At 59.6% G+C, this 21,378-nt stretch overlaps 4 protein-coding genes across 13 annotated transcripts; 1 reads left to right on the top strand and 3 right to left on the bottom strand.

Annotated features, from left to right (window-relative positions):
• Positions 1 to 2,301: 2,301 nt before the first annotated feature.
• Cend1 (cell cycle exit and neuronal differentiation 1) lies at positions 2,302 to 5,137 on the bottom strand. 3 transcript variants are annotated; one of them, XM_076844899.1, is made up of 2 exons: positions 5,039 to 5,137; positions 2,302 to 3,800 (listed from the first exon to the last, which is right to left on the bottom strand). In XM_076844899.1, the coding sequence occupies exon 2, from the start codon at positions 3,702 to 3,704 to the stop codon at positions 3,249 to 3,251; it is 456 nt and encodes a 151-aa protein (XP_076701014.1). In that variant the 5' UTR covers positions 3,705 to 3,800; positions 5,039 to 5,137; the 3' UTR covers positions 2,302 to 3,248. The 3 variants fall into 3 exon arrangements, with proteins under 3 accessions (XP_076701014.1, XP_076701015.1, XP_076701013.1); XM_076844900.1 differs by having other exon boundaries at positions 2,302 to 3,722; XM_076844898.1 differs by having other exon boundaries at positions 5,047 to 5,137.
• A 364-nt stretch (positions 5,138 to 5,501) lies between these two features.
• Slc25a22 (solute carrier family 25 member 22) lies at positions 5,502 to 13,030 on the bottom strand. Of its 8 annotated transcripts, none has more exons than XM_076847829.1 (11): positions 12,941 to 12,958; positions 11,051 to 11,094; positions 9,846 to 10,024; positions 9,627 to 9,752; positions 9,310 to 9,365; positions 8,435 to 8,525; positions 7,800 to 7,918; positions 7,537 to 7,711; positions 7,180 to 7,334; positions 7,023 to 7,098; positions 5,502 to 6,951 (listed from the first exon to the last, which is right to left on the bottom strand). In XM_076847829.1, the coding sequence occupies exons 3-11, from the start codon at positions 9,863 to 9,865 to the stop codon at positions 6,798 to 6,800; spliced, it is 972 nt and encodes a 323-aa protein (XP_076703944.1). In that variant the 5' UTR covers positions 9,866 to 10,024; positions 11,051 to 11,094; positions 12,941 to 12,958; the 3' UTR covers positions 5,502 to 6,797. The 8 variants fall into 8 exon arrangements, with proteins under 8 accessions (XP_076703944.1, XP_076703945.1, XP_076703947.1 ...); XM_076847830.1 differs by lacking the exon at positions 12,941 to 12,958 and adding an exon at positions 11,866 to 11,883; XM_076847832.1 differs by lacking the exon at positions 11,051 to 11,094 and having other exon boundaries at positions 9,846 to 10,020; positions 12,941 to 13,030.
• Positions 9,952 to 20,275, top strand: LOC143393126 (uncharacterized). The gene is made up of 4 exons (XM_077108618.1): positions 9,952 to 9,958; positions 11,209 to 11,248; positions 18,747 to 19,521; positions 20,019 to 20,275. The coding sequence occupies exons 1-4, from the start codon at positions 9,952 to 9,954 to the stop codon at positions 20,106 to 20,108; spliced, it is 912 nt and encodes a 303-aa protein (XP_076964733.1). The 3' UTR covers positions 20,109 to 20,275.
• Pidd1 (p53-induced death domain protein 1) lies at positions 13,313 to 19,619 on the bottom strand. Its single transcript, XM_076847838.2, has 16 exons — positions 18,994 to 19,619; positions 17,971 to 18,359; positions 17,162 to 17,575; positions 16,650 to 16,859; positions 16,515 to 16,569; positions 16,163 to 16,364; positions 15,958 to 16,083; positions 15,685 to 15,864; positions 15,460 to 15,607; positions 15,237 to 15,372; positions 15,008 to 15,158; positions 14,796 to 14,919; positions 14,603 to 14,721; positions 14,413 to 14,526; positions 14,111 to 14,310; positions 13,313 to 13,907 (listed from the first exon to the last, which is right to left on the bottom strand). The coding sequence occupies exons 2-16, from the start codon at positions 18,278 to 18,280 to the stop codon at positions 13,649 to 13,651; spliced, it is 2,748 nt and encodes a 915-aa protein (XP_076703953.1). The 5' UTR covers positions 18,281 to 18,359; positions 18,994 to 19,619; the 3' UTR covers positions 13,313 to 13,648.
• Positions 20,276 to 21,378: the final 1,103 nt, after the last annotated feature.

Below are 21,378 nucleotides of genomic sequence, written 5' to 3'. Positions count from 1 at the left end.
GTCACGCAAGGTGGTGGGGCTCAGATCACATAGAACCTGGTAGGGTGTAGCTTGGGGCCTCTCTGACTGCGCCCAGCCAATGGACACCTCTGTCCCTGAAGTCAATGCTCCTCACCTTGGTTTCCTTGTTTCCTGGGTTTCTTTCTGTGATTGCTCATTCCTGTGTATGCTCATATACTCAGTGTGTTTCCACATCTGGTATTTGTTTAGACCTTAAGTCATTCTGTAATAAAACTGATTTAAAACCAGCCCTGGGTGTCCCTGAGGATCCTTTTCCTTTGAGGAAGGCCCCCTGTGCCACTCAGGTGTAGGCCCATGAAGCGAAGCTGTGCGCTGGACCGTCTCCAGGCCCCAGGGACCTCACTGCCCAGGTCTCACGTCCCCTGGAGGGGTGCCAGGAACTAGCACAGTGGGGAATCAGAAAGAAAGGAGGAAACAAGATGTTCACCAAGCTGCTGGGAAGCGCGAGGCCTAATGGCATCACCATGGGAGGAGGTTGGCCTTGTCAGCTCCTGGGGCAGGGCCATCATCTCCTGAGGCAGGAGAGACAAGCCCTGGCTTGCTGCACACAGAACCCATGTGTCCAGTGGTTTGGAGCTGGGCTGCATGTCCTCCACAAGGGTTCCAGGAGAAGGGGCAGTGTTAGGCTTGTGGAACTTGGGTCTCATAGCTTCTGCTCCCAGAGCACGGAGCATGGAGCATCAGCACCAGGTGGGAAAGCATCTGCCAGCAAGTGCTGCACAGGCTCCCACTTGAAGGAGAAGGTGTCCCAGCCAGCAGAGAAACTGGAAAACTCCCCCTGTGAGAGCCAGGTGATGCAGGACCCCAGGAGAGGCTCCTTGGCCAGCTCTCCATCACCATCTTATAGAGAAAAGGTTTATTTGCCCAGGCACCGTGGTGTACACCCTTAATCCTAGCAACTCGGGAGGCTGACACAGGATTCCAAGTTCTGGGCCAGCCTGGGCAATTTAATGAGGCCCCACGCAACTTAGCAAGGTGCTATCTCAGAAAATGAAAAAAGGAATAGGGTGTGGCTCAGTGCTTGTAAAGGGCCCCTGGGATCAATCTTTGGTACCCTCCCACCCCCCAAAAAAGAAAGAAATGTGTATTTGGCTTGCAGTTTCGGAGGTTTCAGTTCACGGTCAGCTGCCTTGATGCTTGTGGGCCTGAGTCAGGACAGCACATGGCTGTGGGCACACAGGGCAGAACAAAACTGCTGGCCTCAGCAAGAGTAGAGAGCTACTGATCCCACTGTCCCCTCCCCTGACCTGCAGGCCTCGCATGAAACCTGCCTCTGATAGTGCCACAGGGGGCATCAGTCCTTTAATACAGGGGTCTTTGGGGGAGATTCCAGACCCAGGCCCTTCCAGGCTTTATGACCTAAATGCTCTTTGACAGAGAACAATGAGAAAAAGGAGTGGCAGCCTTCAAGGACTACCCCGTGGCCAGCCAAGGACTGGGCCTATCTGCAATCACCTCTGCTGCCTCCTGAAGTGTCGGAAAGTACTTGCCTGTCTGAAGGTGCAAGTGCAGGGACAGAGGGTGGGGGGTGGTTTCTGGCCACAGTGTAGCCGGGGACTTGTGGGGCAGGCAAGCTGAAAGCTACCGGGTGAGCATCGGGGCTCCTGGGTTCGAGGAAGAGCCATAGTGCAGGTGGTGGTAGGAGGAGACTGCAGGGATGGCTCTGGGCCAGGGTGGCAGGTCCCCGGGGTGTTTCTACCCTGTGGTCCAGAGTTGCCTGGGATGTGGCTGCGTGAATGTCTGCTGCTCTGGAGAGGGTGGGTACCTGCAGGTCCAGGAGGAAGAGACAGCTGTGTTTCCCCCAAACCAGCTCAAAAAAGTCTTGTGGAGCTGCCTCTGTGGTGGGGCCAAGGGGCCCAGGCTGATGGAGCCCAAAGAGCACTTGGGGCCCAGCATCACCTGCAGCTGGACCATGGGCAGCTCCCACCAGTATACACCAGGTCAGAGTGGGCTCAGGGCTGTGGACAAGAGGTGGCCAGAAGATGGAGAGTGAGCCTCCCGAGGCCTCTTCTGCACTCCTCCAGGGATATGGGGGCTCACTGCAGAGAGGACTGTGGCCAGCAGTCCAGACACTTAGCTGTCCATCTGGAGTCAGGGTATCCCGGATGGGGCAGGGTCTGGGTGGGGCTGTGGGTAGAGCCCACTAGGGCCAAGGGTATGAAGGTAGCAGGCAGGGCCTAGCAGGGGGCCGGGGACTTCCTACCTGATCTGGAAAGCCCAGGGCGCCGGTCTACCTCTGCCCCTCCCAGGCGCACACAGGTGAGGATGCCAACCCAGCCCTCAGACAACAGAGTTTATTCCAGACTCAGCCTCCACTCAGGCCCAGCGTTCCTGCAGCTGCTGGCCAGGTGAGGGCAGTGTACCCACAGTGCCCACTGCTACCTTCTGGAAGCCTGCCAACTGTCACTGTGTGGGGAAAGGCTGGTACCAGAAGTGGTGAGGAGGGGCAGAGAGGTGGCTCTACTCTGTTATTGCATGTATACGCTTCAGACTCGGGACACTGGGTGCAGGTGGGACGGGCAGTCTGCTGGGGGTATTGGGCAGACACAGATGTGGAATGGGAGTCTCAATGTCCCCCCAGCTCTCTGCCAGGCTGCCAGCCACTCCCCAGGATAACTGTCCTACTGAGCAGGAAGTATGGTGGTCCCAGCCTTGGGCTTCCCTGGGGCACAAGCTGGAGAAAGCAAACTTTGGGGAGCACTTCCCAAGACCAACCCTATCTTCTCCCAGCCAGGGCATGAGGCAGGCAGTGGGTAGAGGTGGCTCTGCAGCTGTGACCACCCACGTCATGTCAGTACCTACATCAGGCTCAAACAGACCCCTCAGCAGTACACGGAGCAGAAGTGGGGAGAGTGAAATAGCCATGTCCTTTGATGTCCCCACAAAGTCCAGCCCACTCCACCAACTGGACTTCCTCCCTGCTCCCAGCTGCCTGTCCCAGGCCAAGTCCTCTACCCAATGTTGGAGTTCCACCTTCCCTGCCCTATAAGCCCCAGAGCCCAGGCTGCTTCTGCCCTGGAGCCTGAAAGGAGTGTGCTGGGCTCAGAGGCAGGCCCTGTTCTCTGATGGTGGGCTGTGCATCTCTCCTGCTGTGATGATGTGTAGGGCATCTGTGTATATTGATACATATATGTGATGTGTGTAGATAGGTCTGTGAGGATTCGCATGCAGTGGACTCCTAGGGCTGCCCAGAAAGCGGCTCTCTGCCCCCACCTGGACATCAGGCATCATTTTTTCCGGGCCAGGAAGGCCACACCAAGAATCAGGGCCACAGCTGCCACAGCCACACCCCCAGCCACCAGCAAGGGGGTCAAGTTCTCGCAGGGCCATGGACCTCGGCCCTCTGGCCCTGCAGCAGCAGACCCCTCCTCTGCTCCATCCCCAGGCCCCTTGAGCTCTGGGGCTGCGTCAGGACTGCTGGGGGCCGTGGCTGCTGTGGGGGCCGGCTTCAGGTTGCTGTGGTTGTTGAGAAGCGCAGGGTCTGCCTTGGCTGAGGTCTTCTTGGCAGGAGCTGGAACAGGGGCTGTCGGCTGCTCCTGCTTCTCTGCTTGGGCCTCCTTCTTCATGGGCTTGGTCAAAGGAGCTTTCCCATCCGTAGCTGGGGTGGCCTTGGCCTCAGCAGTGGCCTGAGGCACCTTGGTGTCTGGCTTGGGGCTGTTGGCCGATTTTCCCCTGGACTCCATGGCAGGTGGTGCTGGCAGCTGGGTGGGGGCGAGTGGGACAGGCAGTGTCCAGACCACAGTGTCTCAGGACAGCCTGCCCCTGGGCATTATATGGGCCTGCAGGGAGACACAAGCCAGGCTGTGGCAAGGAACAGATGAGGTCCCCTCCTGTGTAGCCCTCACTACCTTGACCCCTGGGGACTTCTCAGGACCTTGGACTCCCCAGAAGCCTCAACCTAAGAGCCTCCTGTGGGCTTCAGACCCTCCTCCCAAGGCCTGGTCTCTATCTACTCCCAGTCACTCCCAGAGAAGCCCCTCCAGCCCCTGAGGCAGGATTGTGGACTGAGTCCAGATGGGGCAAGGAGGGGCCAGATGAGATCCTCGTTGGCAAACATGTCTTGCCAGGGACATGTTGTATCCATCCCATTGGTCACAGGTAGAAAAGCCCTGAGGGGAAGGGAGAATCCAGCCCTGAGGACAGGAAGGGGAGCATTTGGTCAAGGAGGGAAGATGGAGTCCTGGGGCAGGGACAGCACTGAGTCCTAACACATCACCTCTCAGCAGGCACTGCTGTTTCACAAAGGGGATGCTGGGGCGCCTGGCCAGGGTCCACATGAAGGAAGTCTGGGCTCCCAGGCAGCTGTCAGGTGGGGAATCAGACTACAAGGACCTGATGTGATAAAGCCAAGGTCTCTCTCCCAGAGGCGACCACAGGCTGTGCCTCCTGCCAGCTTCTGGTGCCTTCTCTTTATACTGGGCTTAGCTCAAGGGTAAGAAGTCCTTGTTGAGCCTAAAGCCGTGCTTGCCTCTGGGGGCAGAGAGTCCTCTGGCTGAGCCCTGGGGGCCTGTGCTGTAGGAAAGGACTTGCCCAGTTTGTCAATGTCTGGCTGGGGGAGAGCTCCCGGCCCCAAGACCCAGAGCCACCTGCCTGCCTCACCCAGAAAGGGTGACAAGTGCACCGCCGAAAAGGAGAGCCAGTTTGGGAGGCTCAGCACAGGTTCCCCATCCCCGCCAGGCCCAGTGACCACACTGAAGGTCACCTGAATGTCAAGCGCGGGATGGCCTGTCCCGGTGAGAGGCCCGGCAGCTGCTCCACTTTTAAGAAACCCTTGCCCCTCCCACATCTGGAGTTCTGGAGGGGGCCTAGCTGCTGGGCATCCTTTGTAAAGGGCAGAAAATTGACTTCCCCTCATTATTTTCGGCTCGCACTTCTGTCCCCTTGACTGCCGCCCGGAGCTGCTGATCCCGGGAGAGCAAGAGGTTTGCGCGCAATCCCAGTGACCTTCAAGGCCAGGGCGCCGTTGCTTGCCCACCAGACCCAGCGCCCCATTCCACCCACCCAAGGCAGAGCCTACCGCCTTACGCAGTTGGTCGGGTTCCTGGCTCGGCCCTGAGCGCTCCCTCCGCGGGACGACAGCGGCGGCGGCGGCGGACGCGTCGGAGAGCCCAGGAGTTTCCCACAATGCACTGCTCTGGGCTCAGGACGCAAGGACCCGCGCGGGGCGGGGCGGGGCGGGGCGGGGCGGGCCGCAGCGACTGCAGCCACGTCACCGGGGCTCCGCCCCGTGCTCGGCACGCCCGCTAGGAACTCTGGGGTCCCTAACCCAGCTCTGCTCTCGACCCGGAGCCCAGGGTCAGCGAGGAGAGGTGCCCAGGCTAATTTCCTGTACCCCTCCACCTCTCGGGGCAGTGGGGAGGCCTGGCCGGCCCCTCTTCCTTGGTTCCCCTAGGCAGGTGGGATGGGCAGACCTAGGTCTGCTGGGGAGGCGAGGATTGCCCTTCCCGCCCCATCACCAAAAAGACTTCCAGAAAGGAGAGTTCTATTTAGAATATTTATTTACCCTTTTACGTGACAAGACACAAAAAGTTACAACTCCTTAAAACTCTTCAAAAGAAAAAAAAATATAATTCTGTAAGCAGCAGCAGCAGCTTTCAAGGTACAGACATGATGGGAGGGAGCTCCCAGGAGCAACCGTGAACTGGGGGCCCAGACCTGAGCCCAGGTAGTGTCACTGGGAAGGGGCCTCCACAGAGGGAGCTAGGTTTTGGGGACACAGCACCAGCACATCAGGATCAGTCACCAACACAATCACATGGCTGGGGCAGGATAGGGAGCCTGCCTCAGTTCACAACACAGAGGGTTCCAGGGCTGGGAGAGGGGACTTTCTCAATGTGGTCAGGGGCCTTAACTAGAGGCCCAAAGAGTAGGGTAAACCCTGGGAGGACTGGGGCAGCAGCTTCCACCCCTTTCCCATGAGCAGAGCAGGTGCCCCAGGCTTTATACTGGCCCTATTGTCCACCCTCTCCCCTGACAAATCTCAGTCCAGGGATGGGATCTCAGAAGACAGGATGGAGAAATTTTGTATGGGGTCCGCAGAGGGGCTGGGGTGCACATGGTGCCTGGCCACATGGGGAGGGGCAGCAGCCTCCCCACAGGCCATGAGAAGGCTGGCAGGCAAACCTGCTCCCCACCCCCCAAGCAGAGACCCTGAGCCTGGCCTGGGGTGGGACTGAGTGGCTCACCAGAGATCCCACAGTGGGAGGGGAGGGGCTTGTCCTAGAATCAGAACTCATGGTGGCTCCCCGCCTGGGACTCCCGTGCTATGTGGGGAAGAGGCAGAGTGGAATCCTGGCCAAGAGGAGAGCAGCAAGAGGGGATGGACCATGGACGGAAGGACAGGCAGGGCCACGAGGGCGCAGCAGTTTCAATAAATAGGTTTGTGCAGGTCCCCTTTGTAGACCAGGAGAGCCTCAGAAAGGAGCCAGGGGCCTGGGGGTAGGGTCCAGCCTGCCCAGCCCAGGCCTGAGGGCCCCCAGCCCAGAGACCAGCTCTGCCCCTGGGGGTGCTCAGGCCAGGGCAAGGCTGGGTCAGGGACTGGCTCCAGGAATGTACAGATTTCTGCGTTTTCTACATAAATAAGACGTTGATCCCAATAGTTGTGCCTGCAGAACCCCATGGGGATCTCTGTGTGCACCACCCATGTGGACCCTGCTCCCCTACCCCAGCCTCCCCTGTTGGCCATGCAGGATTGGGGAGACCTTCTCTCACTCAGTCCTGGGCTGGCACCCCACCCAGGCCACAGCCAACAGACTGGGGAGGGGCAGCTGCTGGGTTCAGGCCTGGGGGCCCTGCAGCAGCCCCAACAGGGACTCTGCGATCCCCAGGAAGTAGACCACCTGAGCAATGCCAAACAGTGGGGCGATGACCAGGGCACGACAGTAGGCACCCTTCAGGAAAGCAGAAGGACCCTCGTGTTGCCAGATCTTCCTGTGGGGGGAGGGGGGTCAGAACTGGCGCCCAGCCCCCACCCCAGCCCCCACCCCTTGGGCCTGGCCCACCTGGCGCAGTCCAGAAACCCAGAGTAGGTGTCCTCATTCAGGCCTCGCTGGAGAGACTGGAGACGGGTCTTCACCACTGCAAGAGGACACAGGGTCAGCCTGAAGCCTGTGCCCTGCCCTCAGCCCACTCCCCCGCGTGGCCCAGGGGAGCCCTGACCATCGCATGGGTTGACTGCCACAGCTGCGGCACTGCCAGCCACACAGCCGGCCAGGAACGACACGTAGAAGGGCGCCTTCTCCTCCGAGGCAGGGCGGCCCAGCTGGTTCAGGTTGGCAAAGAGAGGGAAGTACACAATGGAGAAGGGTACATCCCTGCAGAGAGGAGGGGTGCAGCCGACCTTGGGCTGGGGAAGAGGGGAAGGAGAGGGGTAGCCACCCCCCCACCCTCCCCAGAGAAGGGGCGGAGCCGACCTTGGGGCTGGGGAAGCAGGGATGGAAGGGGTAGTCCCTATGGAGAGGGGGGACAGGGCAGGTAGGCCTCTACCTCCTCCAGCCTGCCCGCCAGCCCTCCCACCTGAGCAGGGTGGCCCCCAGTCCCTTGTAGAGGCCAGCAATGCCATGGTTCCGCAGCAGGTCACGGGTTAACTGGGTGGCTGTGGGCCGGGGAGCAGCAGGAGCCTCCACTGAGGGCTGGGTGGCCCCATGGGCTGAGAGCTGGGCCTGAGCAGCCAGCATCTTCTTCTGGGCAGCTGGTGAAAAAGGGGCTTTGGTCTCTTCCTCCTGGCATGGTGAGGCAGGGGACAGGCCTGGCTGCTGACCCTATCCCTTGCTCCTCACCGATGCGGCCTGCATCCTGCAGCTGGATCTTCAGCATCTCCATGGGGGTGGTCACGATCACCTGGCAGGTGCCTGCCCCACAGCCAGCCAGCATCTCCTTAGGCAGGGTCAGCTTCTGCCTGTAGTGGAGAGGCCACCTGCCATGAGGAGATGTGCAGAACTGCCTGCCCAGTAGGCTGCCTGTGGAGGCTGGTGTGAAAGGGCTGTGGGTGGTGGAGGCAGACGTGGCTCCCTGGGGATACGGTCCCCAGCCTCAGGCCTCCAACAACAGACACCAACCAAAAAGACAGATGGCTCCTAGGGCAGGGCTGGGGAAGGTAGTGGGGTCATCTTCTCACAGAGAGACACGAGAATTATGGTTCTGAGTACTCGGAAAGGGGGTCCCCCTCGCATCCCTACTCTTCAGTGATGGGGGAGCTGGTTGATGCCCCCAAGTCCTGGCAGCCATTAGTGGCTGGTGGCCAACAGCCACTGACTCAGCGTCCACTTTGAGTCTCCCCATACAGGCCAGTCAGTCTACCCTGCAAGGTCACAGAAGTCAGGAAGGAGCCGGCTGGCGGGGCTGACTTTCATCACAGCCCCCAAGCCCCAGATCTTGGCCCCCCAAGAGCCAGCAGGAAGGCCAAGCCTCTCACCCATCCTTAGAGAGCTGGTGTCGAAAGAAGTCATTGGCAGCCAGCTTGATGGCCTTCTCAGGGGTGACCAGTGTCAGGTTCACGGCGGCTCCTGGGGGACATTTGGGGGTCAGATGGGGCTGGTGGGGAGACATAGGAAGACCTGGTGGGGGTGGACAGGCTCAGCAGCCTGGGCTGGGGAGGCCCTGGGCCAGCACTTGCCTCCTGGCCAGCCAAGCCCCACCCGAGGCACTACTGGCACCGCCTTCTGCCCTCTCACCCACATTCAGGCTGGTGTGTGCCAGGCAGGCAGGAACCAAGCAGGCTGGGCTGTGCTGCAGCCTCCTCCTAGCCCCCTTCCCTCCCCTTCCAACTCCATGTGTCTGACTCCGGCAAGAGGCAAGAACTGGCCTTACTCGGCTGCAGGTGCAGGGGATCAGACCCAAGAATCCAGGCCCCCTGGCAGTCCACAGGTGTGTGTGGCCTGGATTGGTCAAAGCTAGGGGATGGGCAGCCCATCTCAGTGCAGGGCTCAGGGCTGCACAGCATCTGGGCAAATCCAGCTCTGCTGGGATTGCTTCCTGAGCGGCTTTGCATAATGCCCCCAGTCTCCAGCTGCAGCTGCCATGAGAGGCAGATCATCTGCAGTGTCCTAGCAGAGGGGCTGAGGGCAATGCCCAGGCCAAGGGCTGAGAACTGCTATTTACCAGAGATCCAGCCCTTGGTCATCCAACCCCCGCTCACCCAGGGCTTGGCTAATGACCTCCACACAGGAGCAGCAGCACCCCAGACAACCCCCGCCACACACACCCCAGGTTCAGCCACACTGCTCATCCCATGCTCTCTGCCCAGGCCATGGGAGGTGCCACCCAGGCCCAGCCCATCCCAAGCCTCACCCCGGTACATGCCGAAGTAGCCCTCAGAGCGGATGGTCTTGATAAGGCAGTCAGACCTGCAGCCAAAGGGGTTAGGGGGTGAGCTGGGGGCCAGCTGGCGACCCCTGTTCTCTAGTGCAGATGCTGGCCAGCTCCTTTCCTGCCCAGCCTGGAGTGTCCAGGGCTAAGAGAGAGGCCAGTCAAAAGCCTCCACACTGACTCCTGGCCTGGAAGGGGTCTCTCCAGGCTGTCCTGCCCTGTTTCCTCATCAAATGGCAAAGGGCACAAGGCACAGCTTCCCTGCGTGCCTCCACACACTGCCGGTAGGGCATACTCACATGCTCGTGTACATGCGCTGGCCATTCTGCTGGTTCTGCAGCCTGGTCTTGGCCAGGTCGATGGGAAACACACAGGTGACCCCAATCAGCCCAGCGATGCCGCCATTGATGAGCTTTGCTGGCAGGCTGTGTATGCAGGGCCAGGGTCAGCACACACTCCCTCCACCTGTGGTGGGGTGTGTGGCTAGGGCTGAAGCCCAGGGCAGGGTCAAGTCTGACCTGATCTGTTTATCAGCCATTTAACTCAAGCACACCCGGGCAGGAGCAGGAGAGGTGGAGGCCAGGAGGTGGAGGTGGTGACAGGAGAAGGGGGGAGGCAGCTGCGATGGAGGGTAGGACCAAGTGCAGGGGTGACCCTCCAGTTCAGGGGGCTTCAAGGCAATGGTCACCACTTCTGCCTTGGAAAAAAGAGGGGACAGGAATCAGGAGGGGGGCCCATCATGGGAAACTGCTTCCCCCACCCTCCATCTCAGGCTCTGCGTCAAGCTCCCCACCCCCCCACCCCAGAATGGAGTCTTAACATGTCCTGAGGATGCACAACAGAAGGAGGGGAGGTGGCTGCCACCTGGCCCATCCCAGGCCACCTGGTTCCCCCTCAGTGCCCTCCTCACAGCGTCTCCCGGCTGGCACAACCTCACAAATGCACACACTCATGCTCACGTGCACAAGGGGCAAGCTCCAGCTTTTAAAGGGCCAGGCACCTCTGAGAAGCAGTGGCACCCTGAGCCTGGACTGGACTGTGGTGACCATTTCCCCAGCTTTGAACAGAGGCAGCTGTCCCCTACCCTCTTCAGGATGGGGCTGGGGCCTTCACCCTAGGACCCCCCACCTAGGTGAGGTTCCTGGCTGCCCAGATGGACTTGGCCATCCCAGGGACAGCCCCCAAACCCCATGACAGTCCCACTCAGGACTGCAGGGTCTCCTCCCCAGGGAAGCACAGTGCCCACCCACACCCAGCCCATTCCCCACCCTCCTCTCCAACCTCTGAGTTTCACTCCCAGACACAGGAACCCGCTGACCAGCACCTCAGAGAGCCTGAGAACAAAAGGCACTAGGGAGCAGCCTGGGAAATGGCTAGCCCCCAGGGGACTTTGGGACCCCATCTCCTCTAGGGCTGTGGAGAAAAGGGCCTCTCCCACTAGCAGCAGGACTCTCGGAGACAAGCGTCAGCTTCAGGGGCACCATGGGGGACATGGCCATAAAAACTGAACTGTGGAGGGCATCCTGGAGTCTGTCCACTCCAACTTTCTGTTTCCCCCAGTTCTCCTCAGAGGTCAGCTGGCTTATACCCCAGCACAGCTGCCCAGGGTCATACTGCTGGCTCATATCCTCAGGCCCTGCAAGGACTCATGACCTTCACCTTGCTGGGCTGTCCACAGCCTCCTGGGCTCCACCACTCCCACCACCTGCTGGGTCCTGCTTACCCCTGAGGTGCAGAGAGCTCCTCCGCGGCTCCAGCAAGCTGCCTCTGGGAGGAGATAAGGAGCTGCCAGCCAAGGGAGGAGGGAAGGGACCTAGGGATTGGCCACAGGCTGGGGCGGGGCCTGGCTGGGGGGGGACTTTCTCTTTCACTTTGGGCAAGCTGGGGATCCCTGCAGCTTCGGGAGAAGGGAAGAGAAGGGGTGAGACTGCTTCAGGAGCAGGGCTGGCCTTGGACTGGGTGGCAAGGGGGTCTGACACAGGCTGGCTGGGCGGGTTCCTGTCTGTAGCCTGTGAGATGAACCAGGATCTGTCTAGGGTTCTGGAAGCCCAAGGGCTGGGGTGCTCTGTGCCCCGGCACCCTTCAGGCACCTGCAGGTGTACCCTGTGGAGAGGTGTCGGCACACGCTCAGCTGTGATGTGTCTGTCCAGGCAGGTGAACGTCAGTGGACCTGACAGTGGGATTCAGGAAGGCATGCCCGTCCACTGGCAAGGGCAGGGAAGGGTGCCTGGGTCTCAGAGGTCACTGGATGCCCTCCACAGGCCCTGCTTACCTGGCAGGTCCAGAGGGCATGGAAGCTGACACTCCCAGCACTGCTCTGGTCACCACCGGCACACCCAGAACCTCAGTGGAGAACTACCTCTCTCAGCCCAGTTCTTGACCTCTGAACTTCAGCCTGACTCCTCTGTACCCCTCCCCACCCCCTCCAGGTATAGTCTGGCCACAGCCAGCTCACCCTGTTGCTAGCCTCAGCTCTCCCTAGGAGCCCCTGCCCTTCCTCCAGGATGGAGTGAGCCCACCCAGCCCCCCAGATCCTACCTCAGGAGGCCACCTGGGTCTTGGGGGTGCCAGAGTCTGACAGCCCACCTGGAGTGGGGAGGGGAAGAGTGACACAGGCCCCCACATCCCAAGGACTGAGTCAGCCCTGTGCCCCACACCATGCAGTGCAGGCCAGATCATCAGGGAGGAGCTACTGAGCTGACAGCGAGGGGCTCTGCCTGGGAAAAACTGGCACTGGGAGGGGGCTCTGGACTGAACCCCCCTTTTCTGTCTTCACTCCTGGGTTCCACGCTGCCTGAGACAGCTGTCAGTCAAGGTCCCGCCCCCGCACCTGCCCTGTGGCCACAGAAACCTGGCAGCCCCGCCAGGCCTGAGGCACCAGAGCCAAGTCTGGTCACCCCAACTTTCCACTCAGGTACCCGAGGCTGCAGGCAGCCTGATAGCAAGGGAGCACACAAAAGCCACCCCCATGCCCTGCAGGACCATACTGCTTCTTCCCTGACCCACAGGTGAAATCTCCCTAATGAGCTGCCCAGCTTCCCCTACCCCTGAGAAAGGCTACGGGCCAAGGTTCAAGAGTGGGAACCGGTTCAGCCTCCCCCAGCCTTCCTCTTGGGAGGGTCTTTCTGTTCTGCTGGCTGGAAGGGCCCTGTAAGGGTCTCCAATTGTGAAGTACACCAACCCGGGACAAAGGAGGACCGGGTGGGAGGCTGCGTGCTGTGATCCAGGCAAGCTCAGACCCTACTCCGTAGTTGGGGTTCACCAGGCCTTGATGACCCGGATTCTGGCCATTTACATGTGCACGCAAGATCCGTGAGGTCCCCTGTGTGCGCCCCCCACAGCCTGGCTCCTCCTTCCCGGGCTCCAGCTTAGGCTTTCACCCCGCGGGGACACGTGGACACGTGTGCACAGGGAGCGCGCCCGGAACCGCGGGGCCGAGCACGGCCTCCCACACCCTGGCGATGGTGGATCCGAGCATCCGCCGGGCTGGGCCCTACCGGGGCCTCCTTGTCCGGGCAGCTGTCACCTCACCCAGCCACTCCGACACCCTCTATCCTCGCAGCCCAGTTGCGCTCAGGTGGGCGACCACGAGACCCACCCTCCGGGCACTCACCGCACTCCGCCGCGCTCGCCTCCCCGCTGTGCCGCGCACCCGGCCTGCACCTAGGCAGGGAGGCGCGTCCGCTCGGCGCCGCGCGCGCTCCGCCCCCAGGCCTGGGCTGGCTCTCGGGCTTCGGCTCCCCCTCCCGGTCGCCATGGCCACTGCGCCCAGCCAGGCCACAGTCCTAGCCCAAGACCACCCCTCCCTGCAAGTAGGGCGGCAAAGCTGGGATTCTGCGCGTCCCCAGGGCCCATGTCTGATTAGGTGGCAGGGAGCACGGTGGATGAGGGCATCCTGGGGGAGGAGGGGGTTCCCAGCTCAGCCGGGAATCAGCCTGCCAAGGCTGGTGGGCTCGGTGGATGCACAATCACAAAACCACACAGGTGACTTTGTATCCATCTCTGATAGAACCGTTACTTTGTAGAGTCAGCTCCTCTCCACTTCTGGGAAGATCAGGGCCACGGGCAACAGGCATGGTCTGAGGGAGGGGCAGGAGCAAAGGCCATGGGAAGACTGGGCACACAGAACCCCCTCCCAGTAGAGGCTGGGCCTCAGATAGCCTGGCCCTGCCTTCACTCCAACTGCCTCTCCACCTGATGGACCAGCCAAGCTCTGAGATGGTAGATGGAACAGTACAGGTTTACATCGCCCCCAGACAGGGGAGAGACTTGAAGGTCGAGCTCTGCCAGGGGCCAGGCCAATGTCCAGAGCCTGCTGGGCTTAGGCCTGGGCAGGCTCTGTGGACTGTGAGGCTGATGTGCCTGGCAGAGCAGAGTCCTCCGCAGCCAGGCCCGTACGGCGGATGCTGTCCTGGTACTTGTGGCGGCCGAGCTCCAAGATGGCCCGTACTTCTTCAGCCACATCCTGCCGGTCACTCTGCTCCAGGGCCTGCAGCAAGAGCTCCACAGCCCCTGGCTGCCCAGCCTGGCGCTCTGCCCAGGAGAAGAGCATGTGGCGGATTTGCCCATCCAGGTCGTCCCTTGGAGAAGGGGGGTAGTGATCAAGGGGGTCACAGACCCTCATAAAGGGTTCCTTGCTCTGTGGACCAGTTGTGGCCAAACCCTCCCTTTCCAGCCTGGAGCTTGTCCCGGCCTCCTTGAAACTTCTGCCAGAAATAATCAGGAACACCTTGGTAGTCAGGGCCTGGCCCTGAGGCTGCATGGGGTTCACTGGGAGGCTCACCGGAACTCATGCCGGATGCGCTGCAGCTCTCGGTAGGGCATGCCCAAGTGCAAGGCCACGGCTGGCCAGTCGGGACCCAGGCGCCCAGCCACACTCAGCAGGTTGCTCTGAGTCAGAAAGCCAGTCTCAGCGTCGCCCAGGTTCAGGGGTGCCAGGGAAAGCCTGGCCCCCTTCCCGTGACCCTTGAGCCCCTGAAGTCTCTGTCAGGAGGAGCAGAACAGGTGAGCCCTGACCCCACCCTCACATCCCTGGTTACTCCCAGGACTCTGTCCCTCCCCACACCCACTGCTCCCCAGCCGCACCGGCAGCTTGAGAGGCAGAGTGGCCATCCAGAGGGCATCTGCACCCTTCCTCTGCCGGGCAGCCTCAGCCTCTTGGGGTACCTCCACAGGCACTGAGCCCCGATAAAAGGACACCTGAGGAGAGATCAGATGAGTTTCAGACCTCTGGCCTCTGCCCAGGTGACCTGGGTCTCCTACCCTGTTGGCCCACCTGGCCTCGCACTGCCTGAGCTTCCCGATCCAGAGCTGTGGTGATGTAAACTTCCTTCACGTTCTTCAGGTGAGAGTAGAACACAAAGCAGACCCTGCCCTCCACACAGTCTGGGCGGTCTGGGGGCACAAGACAGGCTCAGCAGGGCAGGCGGGAGGGCAGACCCCAGGCCCTCCTGGGGAGGGAGACTTACCAGCATCCACGTCAATGCCTCGCTCGAAGGCAGCAAAGAACTTCTCCCCCTCAAACATCTCCACAGTGTCAGAGGGCTCAGGCCCTCGATAGCGCTCCAGCAGCCGGCGTAGGGTGGCATCCACCTGCAGGGACACCCCCGTAGCTTAGACCCCAAGCTCAATGCTTCCCCCCCAGGGTTTCGTCTCCCTGCTGCCCTCCTGCCATCCCCACCTTGTTTCGGGGCAGGCACTGCAGCAGGACCTGCTCGGGGTCTCGGCGCCTTTGCAGGGCAATGAGGTTGACTTGGTGCAGCCGTAGCCGCTCCCAGGCCTTCCGCGCCAGGCCCCCCACACAGGTCTTGGTGGTGTACCAGAGCCAGTACCTGGGAGGGTCAGTGGTGAGGTGCACTGTGCAGACCAGACTGGGGGAGGGCAGGGAGGGGGACCTGGGAAGCACTGACCAGGAGAAATGTGTGACCTGGAAGCGTGCATACAGATGAGTGAGCTCCAGCACCACCTGAGCCGTGATGTCATCCCAGGTGGCTGCAGGAGGGGCCCAGTACAGCAGGTGCAGGCGGGAATGGTCCAGGCTGAAGCCTAGACAGGAAAGGGCAGCAGGCTGAGGTCTCTGGCTGGCCCTTCCAAGCACTGTCTCCTCTACCCAATGGCACAGTGACCTCTCACCTGTGACACCAGGGGGCAGGGGTAGCTGCACTGTAACTGGTTGGAGGAAGCTGGGGGGACCACTCTGTGAGAGGCATAGCAGGGGGCTCACCGCAGCCTCTGGCTCCCCTAGAAGGGCGCGCAACTCTCGGCCAGCCATGTGCACCACCTGTGCAGACAGCTACCTGAGCACCTGCCTGGGTGCCATGCTGTCACCTGATACCCTTGGTGCTACGCTGGCTATACCTGCATGGAGACATGACGAGGCTCCTCGGTGGCCCCAGGGGGGAAGGTGACCTTGACCCCAGGATGACCTGAAGAGCTCAGCAGTGTCCCCTCTGGAGGTACCACGCAGGCATTGGATACAGGGCGCAAAACCACAAGGAACCATGAGAAGTGGGGCACCTGGCAGCGAGCCCAGAGCCGCTGGGACACACAAGGGGGACAGATCAGGGTAGAGAGTCAAGGCAGAGATGCCACTCCCTGCCTCCCCTCACCCAAAGGCCTGGGCAGCCTCACCTTGGGTGCCTCTTCCTCTAGGTGGGTCTCCAGGTCACTCCAGCTATTGTCCCTGCGGGTTCTGACCACTACCTCATGGCAACGACGGGCCCGTGGGGGGACAAAGAGCAGCCACAGGCTCACATCCTGCCAGGCAATGGTGGTGTGAGGGCTGGGGCCAGGCCTGTGGCCTCCAAACCTGCCACCCTCCCTACCTTGGCCATGCCTGCTGAAAAGCCACCCCATGGGGCCACAGCTCCAGGACACCGCTGAGCAGGGAGTCATGAGGGCCCAAGGAGACAAGTGCTGGTTCCGGCAGCCACAGTCGATAGTGGACAGTGATGGGGGTAGTGGTGGCCCCTGCTGGGAACCGCAGGCGGACGCCACAGGCCAGAGTTACAGAGCAGCCTTGGGGGGTCACAGGGAAGCTGAGTGAGGAAAGGGGTGTGGGGTCAGACACAAGATCTGGTCAGAGCCTGGCTCCCTAGGACTCCTGACACACAGAAAACAAAGTGTCCAGAATAGCCTGGGTGACAGGGTGGACAGATCTCCTTTAGCCCTCCTTTCCCACTTCATACCTGTCCAAATCTGAGGTCAGGAACAGTTTTGGCATTTCAAGAACTGGGGGTGTGCCTGCACAAAGGACAGATGAGTCATCAGGACAGCAACGTGCCTGTGTCCTCCCTGCCTGGCCCATCCCTACAGCAAGCTACCTGGAGGACTCAGAGAGTCCGGCGAGGCCTCACCCAGGGGGTTCCCCTGTAAGCGCACAAAGGGTGCATCTAGTAGCTCAGGAGGCAGGTGCCGGAGCTGGTTGTCCCTCAGGTCAAGCCGAGTGAGCAGTGGGAGATGGGCCAGGCCAGCAGGCACTGAGGTCAGGAAGTTGCTGTGCAAAACAAGGAGCCGCAAGGACCGCAGTCCCACTGCAGCAGGTGCTGACTCAGGTTGAGCAGAGGACTACTCAGGGCCACCTCTGGCCCTGGGGCTCCACAATAGGACACTCACGCCACAGCCCCAGGGAAGCTGTTACAGGTCCACCTCTTGGTAGACAAGGCTGCCCAGGTCAGCCTGGGAGGAGTGAAAGCTAAAAGGTAGGCAAGCCTATGGGTGCAGGGTCTCCTGTGGAAGAGGAGAGGAGCCACAGCCCAAGCCTGCAGGGAAGAAATGGGTAGGGGTGCGACTTCTTGGACTAGTGAGCCAAGTCACGGATGCCGCTGCTACTCACCAAGGGAGACAGGGAGGCTCTGCAGCCGGTTGGAGGCCAGGTTGAGTTCAGTGAGGTTGCTCAGGCCTCCAATCTCAGGAGGTAGTGTGTCCAGAAGGTTCTCTGAGAGATCAAGTTGCTGCAGGGCAGACAGGGCCCCCAGTGCCGGGGGCAGCTTTTGCAGGCAGTTGTGTGTCACAGTGAGGAAGGTGAGAACATGGAGAGCACCCAGGGTCTCAGGGAGCACTGACAGGCAGTTATAAGAGAGAAGGAGCGTGTCCAGGCTGCGCAGCTGAGGGACACAGGCTGGCAGTGTCTCCAGTTTGTTGAAGCTCAGGTCTAGGTGGACCAGGTGGGCCAAGGTACTCAGGCCAGTGGGCAACGTGGTCAGGGTTCCCTGGAGGCAGGCACCCAGGGCACCCCGATTTTGTCCTCCTGGAAGTGGTAGAAGCAGATGTAGCCCTTAGAACCACCCAGTCAGCCCTGCTAGGCAGAGAAAGCCACTTGATGAAAGGCACAGACCTGCCTGCTAAACCCAGAGACACTGGAAGGAAGATGGGAAGAAAAGATGAGATCATCAGCAACGTCAACTGACAGGATGGCCCAACCTACCCAGGGACATCTGGGGTCTTTGGAGAGGCACCATGGGCAACTCTAGGCCCGGAGCTGGGGACAAAGGCCCAGCCCACTTTACACTGGGAGGAAGGTGAAGGGGCTGAGGACAGAAGGATGAGAAGCCTGTAACTGCAGCTGGGACCAGGGTTGCCTCTGAGGACCAAGAAGCAGGGCAGAGCTAGAGATGGGACAGGATCAAGAACAAGGGGGCTTACCTTTGAGGACCAAGGAGCGGAGGTGTGGCAGGTTCCCCGGCACCTGGGCCAGGGTGGCTTCCAGCAGTTGAGGGTCCTCGTGGGTGCTCAGCCGTAAGAACTCTACCTGCAGCAGCTGCTGGCGGTGCTGGGCACACAGGTGCAGCAGCTGGTGGCAGCCCTCGGGGTACAGGTCCAAATTCAGCCGATTCCCAGCCAGGAAGGGAGATGCTCCAGGTCCTGCATCCACAGACTCCACAGCAGGTCTTGGAGCATCTTTTGAGGCAGCTGCAGCTTCTCTGGACTCCAGCCCCTCCGCCGCTGCAGCCATCACTCAGGGATGGTCCTTGGGGGCCAGACATGTCCCAACTTGCCAGGCAGACCTGCTCAGACAGGGCCCAAGGAGGCTGCTAGAAGCAGAGGGAGGAATAGGCAGGAGTGGGGGCTGGGCCCCTCCTCCCCATCAGGAAAACAGGGACCCTGGCTAGGGATGGGGAGCCCTTGAGCTGGACAGAGTGACCCTCCCCGCACAGGGGAGCCCACTGAGGGAGGAAGAGGAGTAAGGTACCACTCTCTAATTCTGAAATCTGGCCAGGTGACCACCTAGGCCTGACAAGTCACCCAGGCTGTCCCCCTGCTCTGGTGATAAGAGCCCATGTTCCTTAATTCATTTCTTGTGATCCTATGGATTGACCCCAGGGATGCTCTGCTACTGAGCTACGTCCTAACCCCTTTCTATTTACTTATTTTTTTAAGTTGCTCAGGATGGCCTTCAACTTGCAATCCTTTTTCCTCAGCCTCCCGAGTCGCTGGGATGACAAGCTGTGCCAACCCGAGAGCCCACCTTCAACCTTCACACCCATCAGCTCTGGGGGGCCCAGATCCCAGAACGCTGGAGCAGTGAGGGAGGGAGCCAGTGAGCCTAGGCACAGACTCCACTTAGCAGCCACGGGAGGAGGCTCTCCCACCGCCGTTCCAGGTCACCCTCCGTCCCCAGCCCTGCCCTCTCCGCAGAAAACTTCCCGCCGCCTCGGGCGCCTATACCTGGGCTCCAGACCGAGCGGTCCCGAGTGCCAGCCGTTCCGCGCCGGGATTCCCGCCCGCGCGCTTCCGGGCGGGAGGGACGCCGGCCCGCCCCCTCCAGCCCCGCCTTCCCGGTCTCCGCCGCCGGCCGTCGACCTCCCCTGCCGAGAGTCTGCGCCCCGGGGACGGCCGGCTGCCGGGCCGTGTCGCCCGGGACCCGGTGCATGTCGGGGCATCGTTTCTCGGGGGAACTTCTGGGGGCCGATCGCAGCTGCGCTCCACACTCATCCCTTGCCAGACACTGGAAACCTGGCATGGCCGTCTCCAGTCAGCCCAAGGCCTTTCTCCAGGAAGCCTTCCAGGACCTCCTCTCAGGTCCTACAGAGATCTAACTCAGTCTCTGCTCAGATGACCCTCCTAAAGTTATGGCATCATTCTGGGCCAGGTGTCCCAGGCGCACGGTTGCCTGATGCTGCCTCCCTAAATCCTCCTGTGAATATCACAAGGGAGGAAAAGCAGGCTCCTAGAGATGAGATTTTGTCCAAGCAGGTGAGTCTCAGTGCCTCCCCCACCAACCATGCGCCCCCCATTGAGGATGGGTCTGTGCTTCTTTCACCCAGCACGCTTGTCAAGTAGAGAAGATGGTCTGGAAATGAACAAAGCTTCTACCAATTAACCATGTTACATGCACCATCTTCACTGCACCCCGAGCCACCACCATCCCACCAATGGGGATGGGCAGGTTCCTACAGGACTCCCTGCTTCCAATACTCCCAGCCCCTGCCTCACATTGTTTCTCCCAAAGCTGTCAGAGGGGTGATTTAATTTTTATTTTTAAAATATTTTTTAGCTATAGTTGACACAATATCTTTCTTTCTTTATTTATTTATATGCGGTGCTGAGGATTGAACCCTGGGCCTCACACGTGCTAGGCAAGCGCTCTACCACCAAGCCACAACCCCAGTCCCCAGAGGGATTTTTTTTTTTTTAAAGAGAAAGAGAGAGAGAGAGAGAGAGAGAGAGAGAATTTTAATATTTATTTTTAGTTTTCAGCGGACACAACATCTTTGTTTGTATGTGGTGCTGAGGATCGAACCCGGGTCGCACGCATGGCAGGCGAGCACACTACTGCTTGAGCCACATCCCCAGCCCCGAGGGATGTTTTTAAAACTCAATCACAGGAATATTGTTCAGCCTTAAGAAATCAACTTCTGATACATGCTATAGAACAGATAAACCTTGGAAAATGTAGAATAAAAGAAAAAGAAAAAGGAACAAATCCTGCATGTTTTCCCTTTTATGAAATGCCTAGTCAAAATCATAGAAACAGCAGAATGGTGGGTGTGAGGGGCGGAAGAGTGCAGTAGGTATAGCTTCAGTTTGGGATGATGAAAAATGTTCAGAGATGGATTATAGTGATGGTTATGTAACAATGTGAATGCATTTAATGACACTAAATTGTACACTTAAAAAAAATGGTTAAAATGGAGCTGGGCGCAATGGTGCAGGCCTGTAATCCCAGAGGCTTGGGAGGCTGAGACAGGAGAATTGCGAGTTCAAAGCCAGCTTCAGCAAAAAGTGAGGCACTAAGCAACTCAGTGAGACCCTGTCTCTAAATAAACTACAAAATAGAGCTAGGGATATGGCTTAGTGGTGGAGTGCCCCTCAGTTCAATCCCTGGTACCAAAGAAAAAAAGGTTAAAACGGCTAGATGAGGTGGCCCACGGCCCATGGCTGTAATCACACTGACTTGGAAGGCTGAAGCAGGAGGATCCCAAGTTGGAAGCCAGCATGAGTAATTTAGTGAGACCTTTGGTAACTTAACAAAACACTGTCTCAAAAAAATAAAAAGGGCTGGGGATGTGCCTCAGTGGTAAAGTACCCTGGGTTTAGTCCCCAGTACTAGAAATAAAAATAAAATGTCAAAGGGGTGGGCTGGGGATACTCAGTGGTTCAGTGTTTTAAAAATCACATCCTACCACCTCCCCATACAAATGGCTTCCCTTTGGAATTGCCAAGGCTCCTCATTGCCAAAATGGTCTCCCTATTTTAGCTCAGTTATGGGACCTTGAGCAAGAAAACCCTTCTGCATCCATCCTTCCTCCTCTGAAATGTAGGTAAGTACTGGGGGACTTAAATGTGGGGCTCACACACCAGCCAGTAAGGCACTATACACAGGAGGGCTTGCGCTGTAGTTGTGAAGCCATAATTAGGCAGGCAGTCAATATAGACAGGTAAATCAAGTTAGGTCAGATCAAGGAGGCCAATTTTGAGTGAGTCCAGCCAGAAGGAGACTGTCCCAGGAAGGATTGAAATGTTAATTCCTTCAGAGCCCTTGCTCTAACCTGTTGCTAAGGTAACCAGTCCCAGGAATTGCCCCTCCCTACTATAAGGAGCTGTAAGGTT

Source organism: Callospermophilus lateralis, chromosome 2 (genome assembly GCF_048772815.1).
Source record: "Callospermophilus lateralis isolate mCalLat2 chromosome 2, mCalLat2.hap1, whole genome shotgun sequence".
In the NCBI taxonomy this organism is placed as follows: domain Eukaryota; kingdom Metazoa; phylum Chordata; class Mammalia; order Rodentia; family Sciuridae; genus Callospermophilus; species Callospermophilus lateralis.
This window is presented reverse-complemented; position numbering and strand designations above follow the sequence as displayed.